The following is a 27189-nucleotide window of genomic DNA, read 5'->3' as shown; positions in this document are numbered from 1 at the left end:
GTTAGGAGAAGAGTCGAAAGAGTGTGTAACATTTTTTCCTCATAAGCCCATGTTTTTAACAGAAAAAATTGAGATATTGTTTGTTGATGCAAAGCCTAAGCCAAATTGGTTTGGACATCAAAAATATACAACTAAAATGTTCTACAGACGAGGATGAAGTCGGCTCGGGATGAAACAGACACACACAAGAAAGAAGAGACTAGTAGCCGACGTAAACTGCGACATTCACTATGTAGCAATCTTCGTTTTTATCACCCATTTCTTCGACTAGAACGCCGCTCGAGCAAATCAGTCCTCCATCCACCACTTCCACATTAACAATCTTCCCGCTTCATAGAGAAATGCAACCAACCGTTAAAAGAACGAATCCGACATCTCCACGATTAAGTAACACAAGATTGATGTTATCTAGTAGTACTATATAACATAGGATGGTGGTTCCATCTGAAATGTTTTGACATGAAATCTCAATCCAACTTCAAACTTCCAAAAACATATTAGTAATTCACATATCAACTCCAAGAACAAAGAACTCAAAGTATCTTCTGAGAAAGCCAACAACTTTGTTTAGGAACTCTATGGTAAAGAGGTTACTTATTAGGAGGGGGCAAACTTACTATGGGAAGGTAGACTTAACCTTGTCGAGATCAAGTTGGTGATGAAGAGAACGAGGCACTCCAAGCTTAATCTGCAACTTCATTTCCCCAAATGAAACTCCAGGAATCGAACCTTTCATCAACAACGCAATTTTTCAATTATACAGATCGTTTCAGAACAGATTCATACAGAGGAGGCGAGTGTTGTTTTTTTTTTTTTTTTTGTGGGGTAAAAGTATAAAAGTAAACCTCTCCTAAAAGCAGGAATCGAATTCGAAGAAATCGCATTTTTACAAGCCTTCATCGCCGCAGATGTCACGTCTTGCCTGTTTCGATTATTCCAAGATTTCAATAACCTCACAAACAACGCCCAAGTTTTTTATTTTATTTTTGAGAGTATGAGAAAAAAAAAACTGAGAGATATTTTTAACGTACCCGTGTTGATCGTAACCTACACCCATCTCAACGAACAATAGCTTCATCGTGTTGTTAGGAACACCGCCTGAAACTGTCTCCTTCGCCGTCGTCGTCTCCATAGCGCCGTCTCCTCTTGCCGTGACTTTGATCGAGCGTGAGATCTGAGATAACTGGTGGATAGAGAACTGCTTACTACGGGAAGAGAGAGAAAATGACCGCGACGGAGATTGACGGAGACGAAGATCGGCGCAGATTAGATGAATCGAATCAGAAATCAAAGAAAGAGACATTGAATTTGAACTATCTAGTGCTTAATTGGTTTGTTTTTTCTCTATAATAAAATTCTGGCACACATTTGAAATAAACGATAAGTAAGGGTGTCGTTTCCAAAACTCAAAATTTCAAACAAGACGACATCGTTTTAGGTGAAACTCGCTCTTTTCTTCTTCAAGCTAAAAAAAGGGGGGGGGGGGGGGGGGAGAGAGAGAGAGCAGCAATAAACCCAGAAGGAAGAAACCCTTGAGCAACCTCCCTGCGAGAGAGAAGAACACTATCAATAAATTACACTCTTCCAGAATCGACATGTACGGTCTTCTCATTCTTCATCTTTGTTCCGAATCTTTTTGTTCACAATTATATGTACATAGGCGTGAATACATGTGTGTAGGTTCTGTTTTTCTACAAACCAACTGCGTATATACTATATAACTCACCTGCTTCGGTTTTTTTTTATTTTCTCCATCGCAGCTTCTTATCGAACTCTCGGAAAAAAAAAAATGTCAAAACAGTGTCCCGAAGATGCTAAACATATCGAAAAGCTTTATGAGTTTGACGAGCGCTTAAGCCAGTCTACGGACAAGTCTCAGGTTCTCCTCTATTTGGAATCAATCGTTTATGTTTGATTTAGTTGTTTATTGTGTTCCCTAATCGTTTCTGGTTTGAGAAGAGGGATTTTTTATTTTTTATTTTTGCTTCGGATTTGTGTGATTGATTTGTTTGGCTTGGTTTGTTTCTTGTGTTTTGACTGTGTGTTGATCGTTCCTCTATGATATATTGTCTCATGGTTTGCAGAATGTTCAAGACTATGAAGGGATTATTGAATTGTCTAAGACGAACATCAAGACCAAGCAGCTTGGAGCGCAGCTCATTCCACGCTACTTTAAGTTCTTTACTAGTCTCGCAACAGAAGCTTTTGATGCCTACATGGATATAATCGACGAAGTGGAAGTTGGGGTATGTACCTAGTGGTCCTGTTCTTCTTTACACATATATGGTTTTATCCTTAAGCAAAAAGTAGATGAAGGTGTGCTAGTGCATTTTAGATGAACTTTGTTTAATTTTTAAGGCTCAATTGAATAAATAAGTGAGGTTCTTATAGCTTGTTTTGATTTGACACACGAATTTGAGGTTAGTCAGTACTCACAGTTATTCTTATTTTTGAGAGATGAATCACCTGGTTCTGCACAATTCTTGGTTTTCTGCTTGTGATATCGTTCTTTTCTATAGAAAAAGTTATCATTTTCTTCTTATTTGTAGGTACGTGTTCAAGCCATCCGCGGGCTTCCATTGTTTTGCAAGGATACACCTGAGTTTATATCTAAAATAATCGATGTTCTTGTACAATGTCTCAATACTGGTATTTCTCAGATTTTTTTTTGTTATTTAGACCTTTTGATTTACTTAATTTGTTTTCATTATCTGACTCTGAGTAATATGATTCAAATAGAGGAATTGGTGGAGCGTGATGCTGTGCACAAGGCTTTCATGTCATTATTTCGGCAGGATAAAAAGGGTAATTTGATTTCTTCTGCGTGAAGATAACAATTCATCTTACACCCGTGATGCTACGTTGAGAAAATTAGTGAAAATTGTAGATATTTTGTTTTCAGTAGTGTTACTCTGTCCATCTTATAAAGCACGAAACTAAGTGTATAAATTACAGACTGCGGGTTGTGGCTTGCTCAAAATTTTAAGATGTACTGTATGTTGTTACTGATGGTTATTGTAGTACCCGAGCTGTTTCTTATGTTTAATTATTTTTACCTTTTTGTGTAGCATCTTTGACTGCATTGTTTAAGCATACCGAGGCCAGTCTTAGTACTGATGAGCAAATCCGTGAAAAGGTCTTACACTTTCTCAGAGATAAGGTCAGAGTCTTTTCTACATTTTTTTTCCATGTCTGAGGTTCTGCTATATTTTAGCTCGACTTAAGAAATTCATAACTCTCAAGTTAGCACTCTTTCCGCTTGCTACTTTGAAGAATGAAGTAGACTTATATAAATGGCATATAATCTTTGGTTCTATTGCTAAGACCAGGTACAAATACTGCCAAATCAACTTGAGTAGGTACTGGGTGTTAGCACATATTTAGTGGAGTCGTTCTTATTTTGGAAGTTTTGGAGAGTTTGTTTGTCATCAAGAAATATATCTTATAGAACAAGATGTAAAATGAAAAATTTCTGATTATGCAAGTTAACGGGAACGCAAGGAATCCCTTGGTAAGATTCTTTATATCTTATCCTAATTAATTGATTTTCTATTTCCATGTAGGTTTTCCCTCTTAAAGGAGAATTGTTAAAGCCTCAAGAGGAAATGGAAAGACATATAACTGATTTAGTCAAAAAGGTTAGAACATATCTTTGGCCACATGGAGTTTTTCTTTGTTCTATTTATCTGACTTTCTCTTTTTTACCCTTTTATGACGTTTTTTTTTATGCTTACAGAGCCTAGGGGATATAACTGGAGAAGAATTCAATATGTTTATGGATTTCTTGACAAGCTTGAGCATATTTGGAGGGAAAGCTCCTCAAGAAAGAATGCAAGAACTTGTAGAAGTTATTGAAGGACAGGCCGATTTGGATTCACAGTTTAATGTGAGTTTCTCATGTCACATTCTCCTGGGATTATTCTTCCTTTAATATAATGACAGTAATGATTATTCGTCGTTAGCTGGGAATAAAGTTTGCTAATCGTTTGCATGTTAAAAGGATACTTGTCCTAGCATAGACTTCACCCTCTCTCGACGAAAACCTTATAAATGATATACAATCTGTACATGTGCAACTCTTACATTTGTTAGTCGTCGTTGTATATCTTACATGTATGTTTGATGCGAGGTCTCATTGGTAGTATGTGAGCAAGTTGCCTTTAGATTTTCATATAGTCAGGATTTTTTGTAGTCCAGTATATTGCCCAGTCTAGAAATGGACATAGGGAATGGTCAACAGTTGTCTTGATGCATATCTAGCTGCGTCATAAAATTTGATAGCATTTGTTATAATTACCATGGGAATATCTACTATAATTTTACATTAGTAAGTCTTTTAACCGTAGTACTGTGATAGACTGATAGTAAAGGTTGGAATTATAAACTTTTGAAATTTTATTAGATGATTTCATTATTGTGCCACACAACTACTTCTAATGTCCAAATATTATTCTCCCAGGTTTCAGATACAGATCATATTGATAGGTTTATATCATGCCTGCAAACGGCTCTTCCTTTCTTTGTGGTATGGAATCAGAATTATTGCTGCAGAGCACTTGGATATTATATACTTGAGATGCTTTAACGTTTATTAATACTAACTTCGTCCTCTTCTCTTCCTAACAGAGAGGTGCCCCAGGTACCAAGTTTCTTAACTACTTGAACATGAATATCATGCCTGCTTTTGACAAGGTTCGTTACATATTACTTTATGTGTTTGACTGTAGTTTTTTTCTGTGCATGATCTCTTGGATTCTCTTGGGCATAATAAGAATAGACTAGTGAATGGCATGAAGTCAAATCTGAATTACTCTCTCGCATGTAACTGTTTTTTTGTTCATACAGAATATTGTCACCTGTCTATCTTTTTCACTTGTCTATCTTTTTCCTTCATTTGGTGAATCTATATTAACTCCAGGCATGAGCATTGTTTGTCAGCATAATATTTACCAAATTCTTTTATTCTAGCTGTCAGAAGAGAGGAAGCTTAATTTGCTCAGAGCTCTTGCTGAGATGTCACCATACACAACAGCTCAGGTAGCACGTCAGATGCTGCCCTCAATAGTTCAGCTCTTACAGGTACCTTTTTAGCACCATAATTTATGTTGTCTCCACATCTTTTATAGCTAATATATAGACGCAGTAATTATTACTTATAATCATTTTTCTGGTGTATATTCTACGAGAGTCTCTAATTTTGAATATAAACTCTATTTACTCTTGTACATTCGCTTTCAGAAATATATGCCTGCCAGGAAAACTGGGGAAGAAATGAACTTCACATATGTGGAGTGCCTATTATTCGTGCTTCATCACTTAGCGCACTAAGGTAGTCTAACTATCTCTAGTTGCTTGGCCAGGTCTCTTTTTCGTCCTTCTTACTAATGTGTGTTCTGTTAAATATATAGGCTCCAAATGCAACAAACAGCTTGTGCGGGTACAAAATAGTGACTGGACAGCCATCAGATAGACTTGGGGAGGACTTTTCAGAGTTTCACAAGGAATTCACTGAGAGGTACAGTGGATAACAGTAGTATGACATTCTGTTTTTGGTAATTTGTTTCAAAGCACTGTTTTCATTTATAAAAATGGACGTTACAGATTGACCAGTGTTGAGGATCTAACCAAGGCAACGATGAAGAAACTAACTCAAGGAATGTCTGAGCACAACAAAGCCATGTCAGCTGCTAAGACAGATGAAGAGAAGTCAATCGTGGTGAGAGCATTAAATTCTCACTCCTTTATCCATTCCATCTCGTCATTTTTTTCCTGGCTTAATGTAACCGAAGCTGTTTTCAGAAAACAAGGAAGCAAAATACAACAACTGGACTCAGGACCTGCAATAACATATTGGCAATGACAAAAGTGAGAAACAGAGAGCCATTTCTTCTTTCTCTTTCTCGTCCTTTTTTTTCTCTATGTAACTATATAAGGCTGATTAATAGATTAAGCGTGTTAGGCAAATTTAACCGTCCTGGTATGTTGCAGGTGTTGCATGCAAAAGCGCCTTCCTTCATTGGAGACCAGTATTACCCTTTCATGGAAAGAAGCCACTAAGCCGTTAGCCTCCTCAACGACACCAGCTGGGTACAAACCAAACCTACCGAATCTTCAATATTCTTTTGGTCTTGAATCAGCTTTTCTTGTGTTCCAAATGTTGAAAAACTTAACGTGTTGTTTGGGTCTCATTTGGATACCACAGAGGGAAACGGCCTGCAAATGGAGCCGTTAACAATGTGGGTGCAAAGAAGGCACGTGTGCAGAGTCATCAGGTTGTGAACAAAGCATCGGAGGGAAAGTCATACGGTGGTGGTAGAGGCAGTCACGGAGGTCGAGGCCAGGGAAGACGGGGTGGTGGTGGAGGCCGTGGCCGTGGAAGAAGAGGCTACTGGTAATTGTTTTCTTAAAAGGAATGAGTCGCTAACTAACACTCCTTTTTTTTACTTCCCCGGTTCTTGTATAACAACAGAGTATCTTTGTCCTTTTTGTCCGTAGAAATTTTGGATTTTAAGAAAGGTCCTAACATTGGACAAACAAATTTGATCTCTTTGATTTTCGTTTTTCATGACTTAATCATTGTTTCATTATTACTATTACTTTATGACTTCTTCTCAAGGTATCCCTATATGCGAAGTGGTATCCCTATATAAGAAGTCAACGGTCATTTTAAATTCTAATGGCACAAAGTTGGATATCTAATCACGTTAAATTTCTAATATGAAAAGATTATATTTATTCCCTAATAATATTCTTAATTCAACTTGCCTCCCTCCATGTTATCTATTTATATACATTCGACGAGTCTCGTTGTCAACAGTCAACACACATACTTCCTCTCTCTCTCACACACAGTTTCCTTCCAATGGCACAACTGGTTCTGTTCCTGACTTCTCTCTTTCTAGCCTCGATCGTTGGTCTGAACTGTCGTGTTCTCGGCCCTGCAGAGTCTGAGAACAACCCGATATTGATGGTCTCTTATGGTTTTAACAATCAAGAAAATATTATCAGTCTTGAACCTCCCAAGATTAACGAATCTCTAACCAGAGGAGCTTGTGTACACGTATACGGATTCCTTCCCTGTACAGAAAATGTCATTGGCTATGCATTCCAAGTCTTCTCCTTCGGGTCTTTGTTGATCGTCGGCGATTATTTTTTGTCCAAAGGAAGAGCAGAACTCTTAGATATTTTTGAGGTCGGTTTATATGGCGGTATCATCTTCCCTCTTCTTAAAATCTTCCCTATAATCGCCCTTATGCTCGGTAAGTCTCACTCTTTAAGCATTTTTCAGAATTCTTGGATCCTTGTTTTGTGTATCAAAAAGTTTCTTCATTTGATATTGGTTTTGCTTTTTTAGTAAATGGACTATCCACAAGCCCTGAAGTTGATCAGTCAATGATTGTTGATTTCGTTGGAGCAACGGTTGGATCATCGGTCTTTGCTCTGACAATTCAGTGGGGTGCTTGTATCATTTTCGGTACTACGGGAGTTTTTGATACTGGTTATGATCAACTGGTTCAAAAGGAAAAGGTAAATATTGCAAGTTTGTTCAAAAGTTCCAAAACTTAGCAAACAATTTCATGGTCTGATACCCTGATGGAAACTGGTATGTAACAAATTCTTACAGAATCCATCGAAGCCAAGGCCAGGGCTGTTAAAGAGACTTCTTGGTGGGTAACATGACGGTGAATTAATATTGTTTTTGGTAGTTTCTGCAGATTTATGACCCTTCTTCGGATTATTTTTCAATCTGCAGTATCAAGTGTGGAAACAGATTCAAGAACCAAGAAAGGCGCGCGAATCATGCTTCTCACATTAATACCTTTTCCTCATTGTGCAACTTTCAGAGCTATTTGATTCACGATCTTGGAGACACATTATTGTTCTAATGACGCTGATAGTTTCAAGTTCCGCAACTCTTTTGCTCTTGGCTCTCTCGGTATACATACATATGTATTAGAACTCTAGAGCCATGTCTTGTTAAGCTCAAGATCTTGTGTCTAATCTTTGCAATTTATGGATCTCTCTGCAGCTTTTGGATACAAGTGGACAAAAGAAAAGCTTGGATAAAGCGAGGTTTGAGCTCATGTCTGAAGTTAAAAAGAAATTGCAGAGATATTCGCTTAAACGCATTCTGCAAGATGGAAAACTCACTAGGGAAAGCTTGAAAAAGTAAACCATTCTCTTGATTGAGTATATATTTGCTTTTGTGTTGTTTCTTGTTTCTTTAATAGCAAACTAACTGATTTTTAAACTGCAGTCTGTTTGAGAAATTCGACAAGGATAAAAATGGGAAGATTGAAATCTCTGAACTAAATGAATTTACTGTGGAGTTTGGAAAACTTGGGAAACTGATGTGCGATATGAATGCACTTGCGAAACATGTGCTACAAGAGTTTGATAAAGATAACGATGGTATGGTAAACGAGGATGAATTCGCTATGGGAATCACTAGATGGCTGAAAAAACGAAAGGCCGGTTTGGTACCTTGCGCTGTAAGTTTACTGTTTACAAAAGAAGAAAAGACTGTTTGTTCCATTTCTCTTATGTGGTCTCCGTTAATATGACACTGGAAATGCTGTGTAGGCGGCAGATGTTGCTCCGAGTTTGAAGGTGGAAGCGAAGAAGAAAAGTGTTGGTTATACGTTGATGATAGCTACAATTAAAGTCATTGTAGGAATCTTAGTTGTTGTGTTTCTTGCAAAGCTTTTCATGATGAACATCGCGCTCTTGTCTGTATCAGCTGGAGTCCCTTCTTTCTATGTCGCTTTCGCAGTGATTCCGTTGGCTAAAAACCTTAAGAACTCTTTGTCTCTTCACTTCTGTTCCAAGAAAGAAAAGCAAGAAGCAGCATCTCTCACGTTTTCACAGGTACACATCATATTATTCATATCATCTTGTTGCGCTTAATCTTGATTTTTTTTTTCGGGTTCAGATCTATAGGGATGTTACAATGAACACAATTTGATGGGGATGTCGATCATCTTAGCTATCGTGTACGCGAAAGGATTGGCATGGAATTGCTCAACAGAAGTTCTCATAGTTGTGTTCTTCGGTCTGATAGTAGGCGTCCCGGCCTCTATCACTTCGACTTATCCCTTATGGGCAAGCCTCATAGCCTTCGGTTTTTACATTATCCCTTTCATACTCATCGCTCACCGCTATTCCTGAGGCAGTGAGACTCAGAGTGTAATTGTCTTTTGTTTCCTTGCTTCTTGCTTTGTCCATTTATGATTGTCTTCAATGCATGCATTTCAATGTCTCATATCGTAAAGGAAAAAATCTACAGAGAAAACAAAATCTTTGTACATCGATACACAGCTATCTTTCCACGCAAGTAACTCTAGTACGGTACTTGTTCTTCTAAGGAAATATAGAACTTCTATTTCTAAGACCCGGTTGTCATGTGATATGTCTAGTTCAACTCTGATAAACCAAACCTGGCCTTGATTTCTACATTGACATATAAGGTTCAAAGTTGTATAATAAAGTTTTCAGTGTTATTTTTTTTTTAACTTAATAATTTGTATAATGAAGTTTGTTGGTTGATTCACACTTTAAAGTAGGAAATTAAAAGTGTGCTGAAACAATCTTAATTTAACTAGTCAACAGTCATAGAACCAATATATTAAGGGTATATTAATCACTTGCTAATGATAGAGAGGTGTCTATCACTCACGTTCTTTAAAGATCAGAGTCAATAATTCTTTTTTTTTTTAATATATATTCCCTCTATCAAAATAGTTGATTTCTAGGAGTTTCACACAAATTAAGAAAAATATTGAATATTTAGCTATAAATGCATTTTTTATTTATAAAAATATATTTTCATAACTATCAACCAATAGTAATTCATCAAAATTTAAATTCTAATCAATAATTTTTGAAAATTACAATTTCTTAACATTAATTAGTAAAAAATTACAGAAAATCAATCTTTGTGATATAAAATTTTTTTCTAGAAAATCAACTATTACGATACAGAGGACGTATAATATTAACCTCAGTTTCGTCAATTTTAAAATGATTGTTGTTAGTCAAATTTTTAAATATGAAGCTCAGCTTCATCAATATTATGAACCTTAAAAAAGTCTTTCCTTAGATCTTAGAAAAAGTCTTTCTGTATTCTATATTTGTACTATCATATTGTTCAAAAACCTCGAGGCTCTTCACATTATAATAAACTGAAATAATAATCACATGCTAATAGTAATATTTAAGAGAGGTGTATTATTCATTTCACGTTCTTTAAAAATCAGACTCAATAATTACATGCTTAACTTTAAAAATTATTGAGTCTGAATTTTAAAGAACGTCTCTTGTATGCTAAACCTTTGTTTATTCTATTACGACAAAAACTACTCATCGCTTAGTTTCCATGTGTGTGTATATATATGCGCGTAAGAAGAGAAGGATCGGAACCAAACGACACGTTAAAAACTCTGTGTCAAGTTTACTTCCATGGCACGTCTTCCTCTGTTTCTGTCTTTTCTTCCTCTATTAGTTTTGATCTCTGGAGTGAACTGTCGTGTTATAAGCAGTGCCGGCTTAACTAGGAGGCGGACAGTGCGACCGCCCCGAGTACATAGATTAAAGGGACATATACATATAAGAAAATGGGCACCAAAAAAAATTTGTAAGTTAAAAGGACACAAAAAAATATTTGTAAGCTAGAAATGGCACAAAACAAATATATATATAAACCAAAAAAATCCAAAAAAAAATAATAAGTTTTTTAATAGATAAAGGGGCATTTTTTTTTTTTTGCCCAGGGGCATGTAATATGTTTAAGCCGGCACTGGTTATAAGTTCCGTGTCTGAGGATAATAACTCGATCTTGGATCTTGGTCTCAGTGGCTGAGCCAGCAATTTTGCTTACCTGTGTCATGTATGTTAATATTAATTAAATCAGGATGTGTCTTAAAAAGAAAGAAAAAAAATGATATACCAATGAACATTTCATATATTTTTTTTTTCAACCTAACATTAATTAAATTAAAATAAAACTCCTAGATTGGTTGCCTAAACTGGAGGAAAGTTGTTTACAAAAATCGTATCCGACAATAACAATCTAGAGGAAAGAACTAAACAATCCGCCTTCACATTGGACGTCCTTGAGATTTTGGAGAGGGTGAAAGGAGGCAAGGAGGCACTAAGCACCTGGAACTCATCAAGAAGCGTAGAGAAAGCTGGCCACTCTTCCGGGACTTGCACCATCGAAATTAACTCTGCAGAATCCGTCTCGAACCTCTGGCAATCAATGCCACTAGAAATGATACACTCCATCGCCCATAATAATGCTTCCAGCTCCGAATGGAGTGGGGACGCACTGCGACGTTGACATCTGGCACCCAAGACTAAAGTCCTATTTTCCTCATCACCACACCACCATCCTAAACCTGAGTCCACCCAAGAACATTTCAGATTTTTTTTTAACAATAATGAAAAAAATGATATTATAGAGATTTCTGGTAAACAAAAATGGAAAGAGCATTATGGTTAAGTGGCAAAATAAATATGCATTGTGTCAAGAATAGATCATATAACATGGGTGTCATTGTGAATATTTTAAAGCAAAACATCTAATTATCTAGAAAATTTATTCTATAATTAAAAAAATATATAAATGTCATGGGTGTCAATTGACATCCCTCTTTGTACGTTGCCTCCTCCACTGTTGGTCTCCCATGGAGTCAAAGACGGATCCAGCAACGAGTTCCTCAGTCTTGCTCCGCCAAATCTCACTTCCGAGAATGCTTGTGTTCATGTCTTCGACTTTCTGCCTTGTGCAGAAAATATTGAAGGCTATGTCTTCCAAGTTTTCTCCTTTGGCTGTCTACTGATCATCGATGAATACTTTTTGTCTAAAGGAAGATCTAAGCTCTCTGTCATCTTTGAAGTCAGTTTCTTTGGTGGTATCATCTTCCCTCTCCTTTTAATGTTTCCAAGAATCGCCCTTATTCTCTGTAAGTCATCTCTTTTCTTGTGAATACAGTGACACCAAAAAGATTTTGATTTGATTGTTATACAAAAAGGCTTAAAAAGAAAACAAAAACCAAAAGAACATCTTCTTCTCTTCAATCTTCTAAACTCCGACCAATCTTTTCTTACGTGTTCTAGGAGTCTTCTTTCAACTAATTTTTTTGCCTCTCTATTTGCCTCTAGTAGATAGGCTATCCTGGGATCAGTAGGAGGAGTTTCTTCTCCTTCATCAATGAGAGCTCTCATACTGTTAATTTGTAGAGATAAAGACCTGCTAAAATTCACATCTGCTGAAGACTTGGCCTATAACAACGGAGAATGACGAATTAGGGAGAAGACAAAATAAATGCAAATGGTTATTTATATGGTTTTTCCTTTTTCACGATAATTTGTTTTCGAATCATCAAATTATATATGTTCTATAATTTGTGCACTATTAGTTCGAATCAATACTGACTCTGTCTTTCAATTCCAACTACTATATATATTTAAATAATACCTTAATTAGAACAATACTTTTCTTTTTTTTTTTAATTTAGTGCTACCATTGCACCCTTCATTCTTTGTCTTCTTCAAATTTCATGTCGAGCATGTTTTTGTTTAAAGTCCTAGGCCGGTTATAACGCCACTATGTATAAGTTTTTGATGAATCAAGTTGAGAATCAAACTTGAGACCTCCACAAATTTGAACATGTATTGTAGCCACTGCACCACGTCAAAGTTTTGATATTACAATACCTTTTAATTTATATAAGGTAATAAAAATTAAACTAAAAAACCTTATATATTTAGACAAAAATACCAAAATATTTTAAATAAACCAAATATCTTGAAATTTTTAGATATATTTGTTAAATTATAATCAAATTTTATTTAAATAGTATTTTTTAAAAAATATATTACATTGTTTTGGATACCCGGAACCGAACCGAAAATAATTAAAACCGAACCGAATCCGAACCGAAATAGTAAATTAACCGAATGGATCCTAAACTCCTATATCCATAATAACCGGAACCAAATGGATACATCCGGAACCAAACCGAATACTCAAACAGGACTAGTGTCATCAATATTGTCAACTAGGCATGGGCATAAAATGTCTTTGTTATTCTTTTTTTACAGCAAATGTCTATATTATTCTATATTTCTGTTATATGCTCAAACAACTCAAAGGTCTTTACATTTGTGATAATAAAGCCTATATAATTATAATAACATGCTAATAATAATTAGAGAGGTGTACCATTCCCGTTTCTTTAATTAGAAATAATTTAGGAAGTCAAGTTTTTAAGTATTAAGCTCAGCTTCATCAATATTATCAATCTTTTTTTAAAAAAGTCTTTCCTTAGATCTTGAAAAAAAAGTCTTTCTGTATTCTATTTTGTATCATATTGTTCAAAAAACCTCGAGGCTCTTTACATTATACAAAACTGAAATAAGAACAACATGCAAATAATTCATTTCACGTTCTTTGAAAATCTTACTCAATAATTTTTAAAGATAAGTTTTTGAACCTTTGTTTATTCTATTACGACAAAAAAACGTCTCGAAGCTACTCATCGCTTAGTTCCCATGTGTGTGTATATATTTATATGCGCGTAAGAAGAGAAGGATCCGAACCAAACGACTCATTAAAAACTCTGTTTCAAGTTTACTTCCATGGCACGTCTTGCTCTGTTACTGTCTTTTCTCCCTCTATTAGCTTTGATCTCTGGAGTGAACTGTCGTGTTATAAGTTCTGTGTCCAAGGATAATAACTCGATCTTGGTCTCCGATGGAATCAAAGACGGATCCAGCAACGAATTCCTCAGTCTTGATCCGCCAAATCTCACTTCCGAGAAAGCTTGTGTTCATGTGTACGGGTTTCTGCCTTGTGCAGACAATATTGAAGGCTATGTCTTCCAAGTTTTCTCCTTTGGTTGTCTACTTATCATCGGTGAATACTTTTTGTCTAAAGGAAGGTCTAAGCTCTTTGTCATCTTCGAAGTCGGTTTCTTTGGTGCTATCATCTTCCCTCTCCTTGTAATGTTCCCTAGAATCACCCTTATTCTCTGTAAGTCATCTCTCTTCTTCTGGATACATATATATTTGAGTACTACAACTTCGTACCATAATCATGTCTTATTTGGGGTTTTGGTTACAGCGACTGGACTAATGGGAAGCCGCGAAATGGCAAACTCGATGGTGGGTAATAACATTGCAGTTACTGTGGGATACTCTGTCTTTGCTTTGACAGTGCAGTGGGGAGCTTGTGTTGTCTTTGGCTTGCCTGGTTTTAGCTCAGATCAGTCCATAAGAAATGGAGAAGTCCAGAGTATAGCTTCTGTAAGATCTTCTTCTTCTTCTTCGTCGTCTTCTCTTTTGAGTGTATAGAATCATGAAGTGATTTGTATAATTTGATACAGGGCACAAAGAGTCCAAGACGAAATGGTATCAGGAACAATCTTATTAAGAAACTTGTTGGTGAGTTTAAATCTCTTACAGATTTTCTCATTCTTTATCTTTCAAGAATCTTAAGTGCAGCCTATTTTGTGATCCTATGCAGGAGCTAGCGTAAAGGCAGATCCTAAGAACAAGAAAGCAGCTGGGATTATGCTCTTGACATTATTTCCCTTCGTCTTGGTCACCTTTTCAGAGACATTTGACTCAGAATCTTGGGATGACTCTATCGTTTTGATCACTCTCTTATTCTCTGGTTCTGCAACTGTTCTTTTCTTTGTTTATTTGGTATGAGGCTTCTCCAAAAATTATCTAAGATTCATTTTTTTTTTAATTTGCCTACTTCGATCTTTAACCCTTTTTTTGTTTGGGCAGTATTTTGACAAAGCAGACCAAGTGAAGAGCTTAGATCACGCGAGGTTTGAGCTCATGTCAGAAGTTCATAAGCACTTACAGAATTTTTCCCCTCAAAGCCTTATAAGAGATAAACAACTAAGCAAAGAGAGCTTAAAAAGGTGTGTTATATCCACTTTATCATTGTTATTTTTGTTCTGTTATTGTATTCTTAGCTTACCGGTTTATTACTTGTGCAGTTTGTTTGAAAAAATTGATGTCAACAAAGACGGAAAGATTCAAGTTTCAGAGCTAAAAGATCTGACGGTGGAGTTTGGGGTGTTGGGCAGAATGAAGTGTGACATACATGAGCTTGCCACTACATTGCTTGCTGATTTCGACAGTGATAAAGATGGTGAGATAGATGAGACTGAATTCGAGAAAGGGATCGAAAAATGGCTGAGACAGTACAAATTCACAGTCGATAGCACCGAGTCACAAAGAGAGTACCAAGATGTAAGTACATAACATTCTTCTCAACCCCTTTTTACCTGTTTAATGATCAGATTAAGAAATCGAGAAAGTGTTAATTGCAGGAGGATGAGGCAGTATTGAAGATGGTAAAAACAAACGAATGTCTTTTTACTAAGTTACTGACAAAGAGAACCTTCAAAGCTGTCACTGAAGTCATTATTGGGATTCTTATTGTCAGCTTTCTTGCAAAGCCTTTCATGATGAATATCGAACTTTTGTCGGTATCAGCTGGAGTTCCTTCCTTCTATGTTGTCTTTGCAGTGATCCCTTTGGCAAGAAACCTAAAGAACGCTTTGTCTGCTCACTTCTGTCGCAAGAAAGACCAAGCGAGAATCACATCCGATATATTCTCCGATGTTAGTTTTATTGAGACTCCATTAATTAACCGATATTATCTGTATGGCTTTATCATAGCTCAAAAGTAAATGAGTTTTGTTGTCATTTTTTTTGCAGATATACAGAGATGTTACACTAAACAATCTGTTGGGGATTACAATTATATTGGCGATTGTGTACTTGAGAGGATTAACTTGGGATTACTCAACAGAAGTTCTCATTATTGTGATTGTTGGCCTCATAATAGGGGTACCAGCTTATGTGAGATCAACTTATCCATTTTGGATATGTGTCTTGGCTTTTGCTCTCTACTTCTTCTCCCTTGTCCTTATCTATCTCCATTCAAATCTCTAGACAAGAACGAAACTTCCACCTTCAATGAATGAGCAGTGAACCTTTCCAAGAATTCTTCTTTCACGATTTCATATTTTTCCTATTTTGATCCCAATCCACTATGTATTTCATTTTTTTTTGTCTGCGTTGTATGTTTATAAGCTATTTGATGCTAAATGGGAAATATATAAATTTTTTGATATGTCCCATGTTTAGCCTGTTTACAAGTTTGTTTTCTACACTTTTTCATCATTTAGAATTGCATTTAGACATTTCCTAAGAGATGTTTGCATGCATTATTGTTCCTTTTGATACTTTGGATCGGAGGTGTACCTAGAAGCAGAGGAGTTTAGAGATGAATTGAACTAATTAAGGAGAAGACAAACAACAAGAGGACAAAAAAAACAAAAAAAAACTTAGAGCTCAAAGGATGGACAGAAAGGAGGGAGAAGTTTTGAAAACTTTCTTTCCGCGCAAGTAACTCTGATACGGTCAATGTTCTTCTAAACAGCCACTGTTGTATTTTTCGATGATTTATATCGGCATTTGGTTGAATGAAATTTAAGTTTCCTGAACAAAGACACCGTAATTTCATTCAACCAAATGCGGTTGATTTAAACATATTGAAACCTTGAGGCATTCATTTCCGTTTATGTACAACGGTAATAGTGCTTTAGATGGCAGTTAGGACAATTTCAATTCTTGGCTCTACTACCTTAATTCAAGGGTTTTCTCTGTTATATTTGACATAGGTTTATTTAAAGTTAGAATGTTTGTATTTTCTTAATCAAACATACTATATTGGTTGTGAATGTTCAAATTTAATTCCGTGTAATTGACCTGGATAACTTGGGCCAGTTGGCCTCTCTCATATAGTCATATATTATATTTGGGATTAAGGTGATGTAATGGAGAGTTTTACACCTTAAACTAAGCGCACTACTTAGTTACTTAAACCAAATTTCAAAAGTCAATACTCTATAGTCCTAACTCCTAAACAAATATATATTACCTACCCATGCCAAGCATTATTGGGAAGCTGTAACTCACGTTCTGAAGTATAAAACCAATTATACAGAAAACAAAGTCTTTATTTAGTTAGCAATTTAGCAAGAGCTAATCGTGATCACTTGATCAACTCAAGGGAGTCTTTCTTTATTCGATGATGTAAAAACTAGACGGTGAGAAATTGCTACAGTAAATTAGTTTTCGCTTAGTTTCTTTGGTGTATAAATGTGTTCAAGTAAGAAGAGACGCATACAACAAAACTGCTCGTTAAAATCTCTGTTTTAAGTTTACTTCCATGGCACGTCTTGCTCTGTTTCTTACTTTTCTCTCTTTAGCTTTAACCTCTGGTGTGATTTGTCGTGTTCTGAGTTCTTCCTCTGAGAAAAACTTAACCTTGGTCTCCGATGGAGTCCAAGACGGATCAAGCTACGAGTCTCTCAGTCTTGATCCGCCGAATCGCGTTTCCAAGAACGCGTGCATTCATGTCTACGGGTTTCTTCCATGTGCAGATAATGTTGGAGGATATGTCTTTCAAGTTTTCTCCTTTGGTTGCCTTTTGATGATCGGCGAATACTTTTTGTCTGAAGGAAGGTCTAAGCTCTTTCTCATATTCGAGGTCGGTTTCTATGGCGGAATCGTCTTCCCTCTTCTTAGAATGTTCCCAAGAATCGCTCTTATTCTCTGTAAGAAACCAATCATCTCATATTTTTGTGGATATTTTGACTGCAATAATGTATGACTCTAAAACAAGCTTGTAATGATGATCTCAGCGACTGGATTGATGGGAACACGAGAAATGGCAAACTCGATGGTTGGTAATACCCTTGGAGTTACAGTTGGATATACTGTGTTTGCTCTGACGATTCAATGGGGAGCTTGTGTTGTTTTTGGTTTGTCTGGTTCTGATCGAAAAGTTGATCAGGTCGAGGAGCCAATGACTCCTGTAAGATCTTTTAATTTCTCCTTGTAAATTTCGTAGAAGCATGAGATTGTTTAGTGAACTCTAATGACTTTCAATTTCTTACAGACTCTAAGGTCTCCAAGTCGAAGACATTCCAGAAAGAAGATTTTGAAAAGCCTTTTTGGTATATTATAATTTCTTACACCATTTTATTTTGCTAATTAACACTGAACCTTGATGAATATAATTAGCAATAAGCAATAACAATTACACAAACCATTTATTTCGTTTTGGTTTCTAACATTTTTTTAGTTAAAAATTTTCACAACATTTGGTCATCTTTGTTTGTCTTTCTTAAATCCTTTGGGATAGATTTTCTATAAATTTTTTGTTTTCCTAAAAATTTTATACTACAAAACCTTTACATGAGCAAATTAACCATTTATATTTTTGGGGTTTGTTGTCTACAGGAGCTAGCGTAGAAGCAGATCCAAAGAACGCAAAAGCAGCAGGGATTATGCTCTTGACAATACTGCCCTTCATAATCGTAACATTTTCAGAGATGTTGATTCACAATCTTGGAAGGACCTTATCGGATTGATCACTCTCATAATCTCTGCTTCTGCTACTGTTGTCTACTTTACTTATTCGGTATGATCTTATGAGCTGCCAAAATTGACATATTCATTTTTGCCTAGTCTCTTTAGTCTTGTTTGTCAAACTTCCGCAGTATTTTGATAAAGTGGACCAAGAGAAGAGCTTAGATCACGCGAGGTTTGAGCTCATGTCAGAGGTTCATAAGCATTTGCAGAGCTTTTCACCTAAAACCCTTTTGAGAAATGGACAACTAAGTAAAGAGAGCTTGAAAAGGTTATGCAACAACTGTTAGTTTCATTTTTATTGCTGAGTTTTATGAGCTCTAGGTCTCTTCTAACTTCCGATGTGGAATCCTAACATTTATTCCGCTTATTGTAGATTGTTCGATAAACTTGATGTAAACAAAGATGGAAAGATACAGATTCTTGAGTTGAAAAACATGAGGGTTGAGTTTGAGAAATTGGGGGGAATGAAGTGTAATGCAAATGAGCTTGCTACTACATTGCTTGAGTATTTCGATAGAGATAAAGACGGTGAAATAGACGAGAGTGAATTCGAACTAGGAATTGCTAACTGGTTGAAACATTACAAATTCACCTTTGACAACCCCGCGTGTCAAAGTGATGAGAACCCTTCTGTAAGTAACTAACATCTTCCGTCCGAATGATTCTATTTAGGTTTTCTTCTGATTAGTGTAAATCACTTGCAGGAGGAGATTGGGGTCTTGAAGGTGGAACAAGCAAAAGAAAGCTTTTTTGCTAAGTTTTTCTCAAAGAGAACATTAAAAGCTTCCACTGAAGTCATTGTAGGAATCATGATTGTCATGTTCCTTGCAAGACCTTTCATGATGAACATCGAGATTTTGTCGGTATCAGCTGGAGTTCCTTCCTTCTATGTCGTCTTTGCTGTGATCCCATTGGTTAGAAACTTAAAGAATGCTTTGTCTGCTCACTTCTGTCGCAAGAAAGACAAGGCCAGAATTACATCAGATACATTCTCTGAGGTTAGTTTTGTTCAAACTTCATTAATTAATGAAACTTAAAACTTAACAGTTAATGAGTTTTTTTCACCTTTTCTTTTCCTTGTAGATATATAGTGATGTTACAATGAACAATCTGCTTGGAATTTCATGTATACTGGCGATCGTATACGCGAGAGAATTGACTTGGGATTATTCTACTGAAGTTCTCATTATTGTGATTGTTGGATTTCTAATAGGCATACCGGCTTACGTGAGAAAGACTTACCCGTTTTGGATATGCTTATTGGCCTTTACTCTTTACTTTGTCTCTCTTCTCTTGATCTATCTTCATTTCTCAAGTCTCTAGACAAGAATTTGTAACACAAAAAAAAACAGTTCCCAATCTCTTACAATTTTAAATACTTGTGCTAAGTCAATTTATTGTTATAAATCCTTGCATAACATTTGGAGATTGTAAACTAAAGTTTGATTTTTTGAAGTTAAATATGTCTCACTTGTACTGTCTTTCGATTGTCAATCTTTATTATTATTTTTTTTTTTTTACAGATATATCTTTATTATTCTATACTATATGTTAAAAAAAACTCGAGGGTCTTTACATTATGATCATAAACCTATATAATAGTAACATGCTAATAACATTTAGAGAGAGGTGTACCTCTCCTGTTTTTAAATCTCCTCTTTATTAATTTGGAAGTACAATATAAAATTAATCTTAGTAATAAATTGTTTTAAATTGCCACTAGAAAAATAGGTTTTAAAGAACAAATTAATAATATACACTAAGGGTAAAAATGTCAAATATGGATTTATGCAAAATTAAATTATAAAAACGAATATATATATTATGAAGTTTCAAAAATAAATAACCGATCAAAATCAACATATCTAACTTACCGTATAAATTTGTTATTAATCAATAATCATTATTTAGTGTGTTTTGATTATTAAGTATAGCAATTTGGTTTGATTAGGAAAAAATATGTATAGGAATTTGTATGTGGTTTGATGTAGTGTGGTGGTAAAGTATTTCTATATTTGAGTGAAAGCTTCACGTTTAGATTCCCTCCCTAATGACAGCTGGAAGATGATTGATGTGTTGAGATATTAAAGGGAAACAAAACAAAATAAAAAATCAAACTTACCTCACGCGTGATGAGTTTGCACAAAAAATGCAGACCTCTTTGAAGTAATTAACTAGTTTGTGAAAATTACAAAATAATATTACATTTTAGCTGAAGAAGAATATACGATTAAAATAGAAAAAGTGAATAAAAAAATATACTTTATTTAATTACTGTTAGATATTAGGATACTACAACAAAACACATCTTTATATAATGGATTCTTTTTTTCAGTTTTTGCAAAGAGAAAAATGATAGCTATATTCAAAATGGGTTGCTCCTTAATTTTTATTTTTTTCTTTATCTAGCTAATTTCTCTATATCTTTTTCAGATTTTATATTATACTTTTTAATTTAAATTTTTATTATTCAAACTATTTTAATTAACATTTATGTTTTATATTTATTTCGTTTTGATCTATTATCAAGTGTTTTAAGTTTTCTAACTTTAATAAAATTCGAAATTCGAAATGCAAAAAACCAATAAAAAGTTGTTTGGTAGCACAATATGTAAACAAGATTGTCATTCAAAAGATTTTTGGTATCGATTATTTTAGTTGAATTGTGGGACGGAGTCATGACACAATAAAACGGAAATTACTATTACTACTTTGATTTATATGGAAATATATTTATAATTGAGTTATGAGATACAATTTGATATCCAAAATATAACTGATAACATAATCAACTACTTAATACTTCTAATAATTGGGTCAAATGAACTTGTCGTGCCAAAGGATCCCAATTGGCTCAAATGAGCTAATATGTTACTTTTGTTGTCAAAAAAAAAATTGCTAACATAAAAAATCACATAAATTGATATTTAAAGTATGAAAAAGTTATCTTTAATTTGTATAATCGTTGATTTTAAATTAATTGGAAATTTTATCACAAACAGAAAAATCCAGAAATGATTGTATATGACCTTTTTTTCTTTTCTTTTTTGGAAAAATAAATAATTGTGTTTGACCAAGACATGTAGTGTGTGCTAGTCGTTGAATCACCTTTTATATAAAAAATATAAAAAAAATGCTAACATAAAAAACCACATAAATTGATACTTGCTCCGGTTCAAAATATAAAATGTTTTAGAGAAGTCTTTTGTTTCATAATATAGGATGTTTTCAAGCTTCTATGCAACTTTTATATTAGTTTAGTATTTTTTATTATGCAATATTGTTTCTGATTGGTTGAACTTGTTAAAAGTAAAAACTTTTTAATCTGCGTGCTTTAGTTAAAACATCTTATATTTTGAGACGGAGGGAGTATTTAAAATATGAAAAAGTTATCTTTAATTTGTAAAATCGTTTGATTTTAAATTAATTGGAAATTTTATCATAAACAGAAAAATTCAAAAATTATTGTATATGACCTTTTTTTTTCTTTTCTTTTTTGGACAAATAAATAATTGTGTTTGTTTGACCATGACATGTAGTGTGTGCTAGTCGTCGAATCACCTTTTATATATAGAAGTAGCCGTGTGAATTAGGGTTTAGACCCAATGAACCTATCCCAATCTCTTACAATTTTCAATACTTATTTCGTTATTCTAAATTTATTTATGAGAGAGATAATTAGTTACGCCTCACACTAAAAAATCAAATTTGATTTAATTACGCCTCACACTAAAAAATCAAATTTGATTTTTTTGAAAATAATTATTATTCTTGAAGGTGAAGTGGCCATTAAAGTATGTTTGTTTCACCCTCATCATGTTTTTCTTGTTAAAGAGAAAAAGAAGAAAATTCAAGTATTTGGCAGATCTTTGTTATATATCTATCCGATCGAAACTACAAACTGATGACATAAAGATTCAAAAATTTTAAAAATTGCTTAGAAAATCATTTTCTTATAACTTAAGCCGAAGATCAATGCCGTGATCAGTAACTGAATCATATCTCTCGGATCTCAAACCGAAGGATCGATCTTGGTCGTGAATACTCTGGTCATTCGAGGGCAAGAAGCTGTAGAACGGTTTTCTATTAATCGGAACATTTGCACCGCTCGTTATCTGATCAACCACTTCTTTCTGTTCATTCAATAAATAAATAAAAATGAAAATGAAACTAAAAATTGATCAACCAAACTGGTAGAAACACATAGAAACTACACATTACCTGTAAAAAGCGAGGGAAATCGAATGAAGCATTTGGGAAAATCGGCAGAGGAGGAGTCGTCGGAGAAGATGAATCAATGGTAATTGGATTTCTAATTGTGGTTCCTGAATCTTGAATATGATTTTTCAATCTTAGGTCTAGTGATTTGGTTTGCTTACCATCCCTGAAAGTCATAAAATGTCAAATAAAACAAACTTGGACGTTTTAATACATATAAGAACTAAAGAAACTGGTTAAACCTAAAAAAAAAAACACAAACCTTGAGATAGTTATGGTCGGTGCAACACTACATTTCGCAGTCTCTGCCATAAAATGCCATGGCCTTTTCGCAGCAAGGGTCTGCTAAATAATAATCAATGAATTGATTACTTTGATTTTGTTTTAAGGATATATAACACCAAAAAATATATATATATATGATTAACCTTTTCTTCGCCTAGAAATTGAGTGACATTGTCAAGACAAGACGTTTGGTTTAAAGGGGGCTCTATAAACTGATAAAATCCTCCAGATACTTGATTCGGTAGATTCATCTGTAAACACAAACACACATTTACAAAAAAATAAGCACATATCCGTATATATATATATCACAAAAAAAAAATGTAAAATTATAAAACTTTGAATATGTTCTTTTGACTTATTTACCGGAGGAAGGTAATGAAGAGACGAATCATGCTTCCTCTGGAACACTGGAGCCGGAGGGATCAAATCATTAGGGAAAGATCCGGTCGTGAAATAAGACGAGAAAGGGTAAACCGGACCGGTTTTGTCGATGATGGCCGGAGATTTCTCCAGCGGAGGAAGAGGTAGTTGTACGTTTGTAGAGATGTGTTGTTCCTCGAAACGGATCTTCTCGAGTTCAGCGACACCAGGCCCTCTTCGTGGGACTCTTCTTCTTCCTCCTCCTCCTCCATTTCCATTATTATTATGTTTCTGTTTCTTGGGACACAAGGCAGAAGAGTAATCATCGTCATCTCTGTTTCGATAACTTACAATACTCGTCTTACTACACATCTTGATGTGTTTTTTTTTTTTTTGTAATTCTCTCTAGTACTTAGTATTTGATCTCTTGATCTACAAAAGAAGAGAGATGAGAGAGCAATTTATAATGGTGAAGAAGAGAAAAAAAGTGAAGGGAGAACAAATATGTGGCAAAAGGAGAAAGAAATAAAAGTCATTAATAAAAAAAAAATGGAGAGATTGAAGGAAAGTAAATCTGAGAAAAAATAGGCTCTTCTTGCGTAGTGAGAAAAGTTCTGGGGATTTTACGAAATTTTTTTCAAAAAAAAACTTCCATGTTTTTAGGACTCTTAAGATCTCTCTCTTTATTCTTTTTTCCATGGTATGAAAGTATTATGAACCACCTGGAAGATATAGTGTAGATAGAGAGAGATTCATTTTTTTTTATTTCCGTGATTCTATCATTGGAGGATATTAAAATAGAATAAACAAATATGTGATTTGAATAATTTCTTTGCTTTTATTTTTATGAATTTTATTAGGAATTATCTGAATAAATCCACATTTTAATTTGAATTCAAAATTCTTCTTCCTAACTTTATATGTAATTCGGATAGTATTTTTAAATATGGTTTCATTTTATTCTTCTCTGACTAAAATAATATGTTTGTAGTTATGATTTTGTAAATTTTTTCGGATTTATGGGGAAAAATGTATATTATTAAGCAATATAGATTTCATAAGGTTACCTTTTTTTCCCCTTAGTTTTTTACTACTAATCGATTTGTTTGCCACGGGTGCACTTGCATCGGGACACGTGATTTGTGAATTACCTACATGGCAAAACTATTTTGGTCATCTTAATAGGTACAATATCTAATTTGAAAAACAAAAAAGAAGAACAGAAAGATTCGGTCAAACGTAAGAACTTAGGAAAGTAGTAATTATGTAATTTCTATTTTTTAAGGTATAAGAAAAATGCAGCGAACAGAGAGATATGTTGAATTCGTAGAATATAAAAATGGGAAAACTTATATGGCAAGTTGACATAGTAGAAAAGTTATCACGTAGAATAATAGATTACAAACGAGGAACAAGAAAAGAGGAAACAAATCTTCCAACTTGTTAATTTGTACTTATATATGTCACACAATATTTGACCACATTTTTGAAGTAATTAGTTGGTTCTTTTTTTTTGTCATAAGATAACTAATTAGTTCATCAAGATTACAAATTAATATATATCTTAAAGATTACCCATCAATTTAGCCAACTTTGAATTTTGGGCGTATCTACCAACTAAGAGGAAGAATATGTAAGACAAAGATTTTTTTTAAAATCGAGAAAGTAAATAAGAAAATATATACCACATTTACTGTTAGATACGGTGGGATATATATAATCAGACCAAAATCACATCTTTACGTAATGGACTATTTCCTCTTGCAAACTCGAAAATGGTTGATCGACGTTAGTTAGTTGTTAAAACGTATTGCTCCTTTGAATATACAAATATATCTTTCTTTTAATATCTTATTTCTCTAGATCTTTCTGATCTCACATATAATATCCGTTTTGTTTTAACTTTTATTATTCAAACTAAATTGCTTTTTTTTATTTGTACCGGTAGCTAAAATCTTTCTCATCAATGCGTGTAGTACTAGACTACTAGTAGATACCGAAAACATCACATTTATGGTTTATATGTATATTCGATCTATGTCAAATGTTTTAATGTTTTATAAATTTGAGAAAATAAAAAAAACTCGAAATACTTAATTAGAACAAAAAATCACAATGGATGTGAATATATTAAAAAAAAACTGAGCTGTATAATCATAAAATCGATCTTATTTAGAATAGTTATTAAAAAATTATTTGAAAAAGGAATTTGATATCAAACTTTTACAATGGACAAAATTATGTTCGATGGTACCCGACAGAATAAAACAATTTTGGAAATTAATATTACTACTATGATTTACTATAAAACTTCTATAAATTAATAATATCGAGACTATGATGGTTTATTAATTTATTATATAAATAAAACCAAAATTTTAATTTATTATCGATAAAATATTGATCTATCGAGGTATTAATTTATTTAAAAAGACGATATTGTACATGAAAATACATTTATAATTGAGTTTTAAGATAAAATTATATATCCAAAATATAAGTAATCAACTACATAACACTTCTGATAACATGCTAACATAAAAAATTAGAAAATAATTATCATAAAATATATAATTATGTATTTTCTTCAAAATAAAAATAATTATTGATCTAATACATATAAAAAAACTTTAATACAAAGAGAAAACCCCAAAAATAATTGTATATGATTATGTAACTAGTACAGTAATCGGGACACCTTTGATATATGGAAGGGTCGCTGGTATTAAAAAGCGGGAGTTTAATATTTATAAATGCATATAAAAAACTTGTAGTATTTTTTATACATAATGTGCTCTATACAGCGGCGGATCCAGAAAGAAATTTGATGTGGGGCACAAATTATTTAATAATTAATATATTAAATTTATATTATAAAATATTAAACAAATTTAATTTTCTATATTTTTGTATATTTAAAAACTATTTTAGTTGGTTTTATAATATATTCAATTGCACATTACATATATTTAAATGAAAATTATATCTAAACATTTATTATATAAGGATTTTGTGCAGTATATTAACCTTTTAAATAATCATTTCTTTGCAACTTTATTCTCTAACTCTAAAAAATGTACAAAAAAATTCGAAAAATCATAAATAATAATCAATATAACCTTTCGTAATCACGGTAAAATTTGTAAAATATTGATAAATAATATATCAAATCGAAGGTCCAACAATGAAGAGTCCAAATCTACATTTAAAATCTTAAAAACTAATATATAGAATTGTAGAAATGTTTAGAAGTTACATGCAAGAGTTATATTATGTATTATTTTTGAATTCATATGATTAATTTTAGTAAAAAATCCTTTATTTAGATAGATTTCAACAATATATATTATACTAATTAACTATTTAAATGTAAGTATAATTTAGAGTAGAAAAAAATATTAACATGTAAGTAAACATAACAAAAATAACATTGGTTGTAGGAAAAAAGACAACAAAAAAAAGATGAAAGTCAGGATTGGAACTCCTCACCAAAAAAGATGCATGGGGCACCTAGGTAACAATTAAACTGTGTAACTAAACTAACCAAATGTATTAGATAATTTTTAACAAGTAGCATGGGGCACGTGCCCCACCCCATCACTACATAGATCCGCCCCTGGCTCTATAGAATAACATTGTCATAAAGTAAAATGTAACACACTATTTTGTTAAGCTAAAATTAAGTCTTCGAGCTTGTGATCTCCTGTGCATGTTTGTGAATTTTATTTTGGACAGTCCACTTTGTTAACATTATTTTAGAATGCAAACACTAATTATATTTTCCGTCAGATATCATCGCTTTAATTAATTTTACGTCCTTTTGCCGCCATCGAAGAGCAATCATACATATCTCTG

The 27189-nt window shown here is 33.7% G+C and overlaps 3 protein-coding genes and 4 pseudogenes across 7 annotated transcripts; 4 read left to right on the top strand and 3 right to left on the bottom strand.

Annotated features, from left to right (window-relative positions):
* Window positions 1–19: 19 nt before the first annotated feature.
* Window positions 20–1538, bottom strand: LOC104776937 (uncharacterized). Of its 2 annotated transcripts, none has more exons than XM_087503353.1 (4): window positions 1032–1538; window positions 846–922; window positions 618–729; window positions 20–444 (listed from the first exon to the last, which is right to left on the bottom strand). In XM_087503353.1, coding segments are annotated over exons 1-4 (462 nt in total). In that variant the 5' UTR covers window positions 1304–1538; the 3' UTR covers window positions 20–443. The 2 variants fall into 2 exon arrangements, with proteins under 2 accessions (XP_087359479.1, XP_010499422.1); XM_010501120.3 differs by having other exon boundaries at window positions 20–329; window positions 1032–1379.
* LOC104776936 (apoptosis inhibitor 5-like protein API5) lies at window positions 1056–6596 on the top strand (annotated as a pseudogene). The gene is made up of 18 exons (XR_015591915.1): window positions 1056–1331; window positions 1439–1597; window positions 1761–1879; window positions 2085–2246; window positions 2550–2649; window positions 2740–2805; window positions 3069–3160; window positions 3564–3638; window positions 3737–3886; window positions 4460–4525; window positions 4627–4692; window positions 4969–5079; window positions 5239–5325; window positions 5406–5515; window positions 5602–5716; window positions 5800–5865; window positions 5989–6087; window positions 6203–6596. The product of XR_015591915.1 is annotated as an apoptosis inhibitor 5-like protein API5 (transcript).
* A 266-nt stretch (window positions 6597–6862) lies between these two features.
* On the top strand, window positions 6863–9168 carry LOC104778932 (sodium/calcium exchanger NCL2-like; annotated as a pseudogene).
* Window positions 9169–11019: 1851 nt separating this feature from the next.
* LOC147946831 (uncharacterized) lies at window positions 11020–11764 on the bottom strand. The gene is made up of 2 exons (XM_087507271.1): window positions 11659–11764; window positions 11020–11396 (listed from the first exon to the last, which is right to left on the bottom strand). Exons 1-2 carry the CDS (start codon window positions 11762–11764, stop codon window positions 11020–11022), a joined length of 483 nt encoding a protein of 160 aa, XP_087363397.1.
* A 1834-nt stretch (window positions 11765–13598) lies between these two features.
* Window positions 13599–16010, top strand: LOC104776935 (sodium/calcium exchanger NCL-like; annotated as a pseudogene). Its single transcript, XR_015586932.1, has 8 exons — window positions 13599–14035; window positions 14126–14307; window positions 14388–14445; window positions 14528–14709; window positions 14797–14936; window positions 15015–15270; window positions 15351–15644; window positions 15742–16010. The product of XR_015586932.1 is annotated as a sodium/calcium exchanger NCL-like (transcript).
* Window positions 16011–17168: 1158 nt separating this feature from the next.
* Window positions 17169–20008, top strand: LOC104778931 (sodium/calcium exchanger NCL2-like; annotated as a pseudogene). Its single transcript, XR_015586931.1, has 8 exons — window positions 17169–17648; window positions 17736–17908; window positions 17993–18050; window positions 18337–18517; window positions 18597–18736; window positions 18842–19100; window positions 19173–19466; window positions 19552–20008. The product of XR_015586931.1 is annotated as a sodium/calcium exchanger NCL2-like (transcript).
* Window positions 20009–22317: 2309 nt separating this feature from the next.
* LOC104776934 (protein SPEAR4-like) lies at window positions 22318–23840 on the bottom strand. The gene is made up of 5 exons (XM_010501117.2): window positions 23338–23840; window positions 23115–23222; window positions 22949–23028; window positions 22690–22852; window positions 22318–22601 (listed from the first exon to the last, which is right to left on the bottom strand). Exons 1-5 carry the CDS (start codon window positions 23704–23706, stop codon window positions 22422–22424), a joined length of 900 nt encoding a protein of 299 aa, XP_010499419.1. The 5' UTR covers window positions 23707–23840; the 3' UTR covers window positions 22318–22421.
* Between the last annotated feature and the right edge of the window lie 3349 nt (window positions 23841–27189).

Source organism: Camelina sativa, chromosome 3 (genome assembly GCF_030686135.1).
Source record: "Camelina sativa cultivar CO46 ecotype springtype chromosome 3, ASM3068613v1".
Classification (NCBI taxonomy): Eukaryota; Viridiplantae; Streptophyta; class Magnoliopsida; order Brassicales; family Brassicaceae; genus Camelina; species Camelina sativa.
The sequence above is the reverse complement of the archived record's forward strand: the minus strand, read 5'-3'. Positions and strand labels throughout refer to the sequence as shown.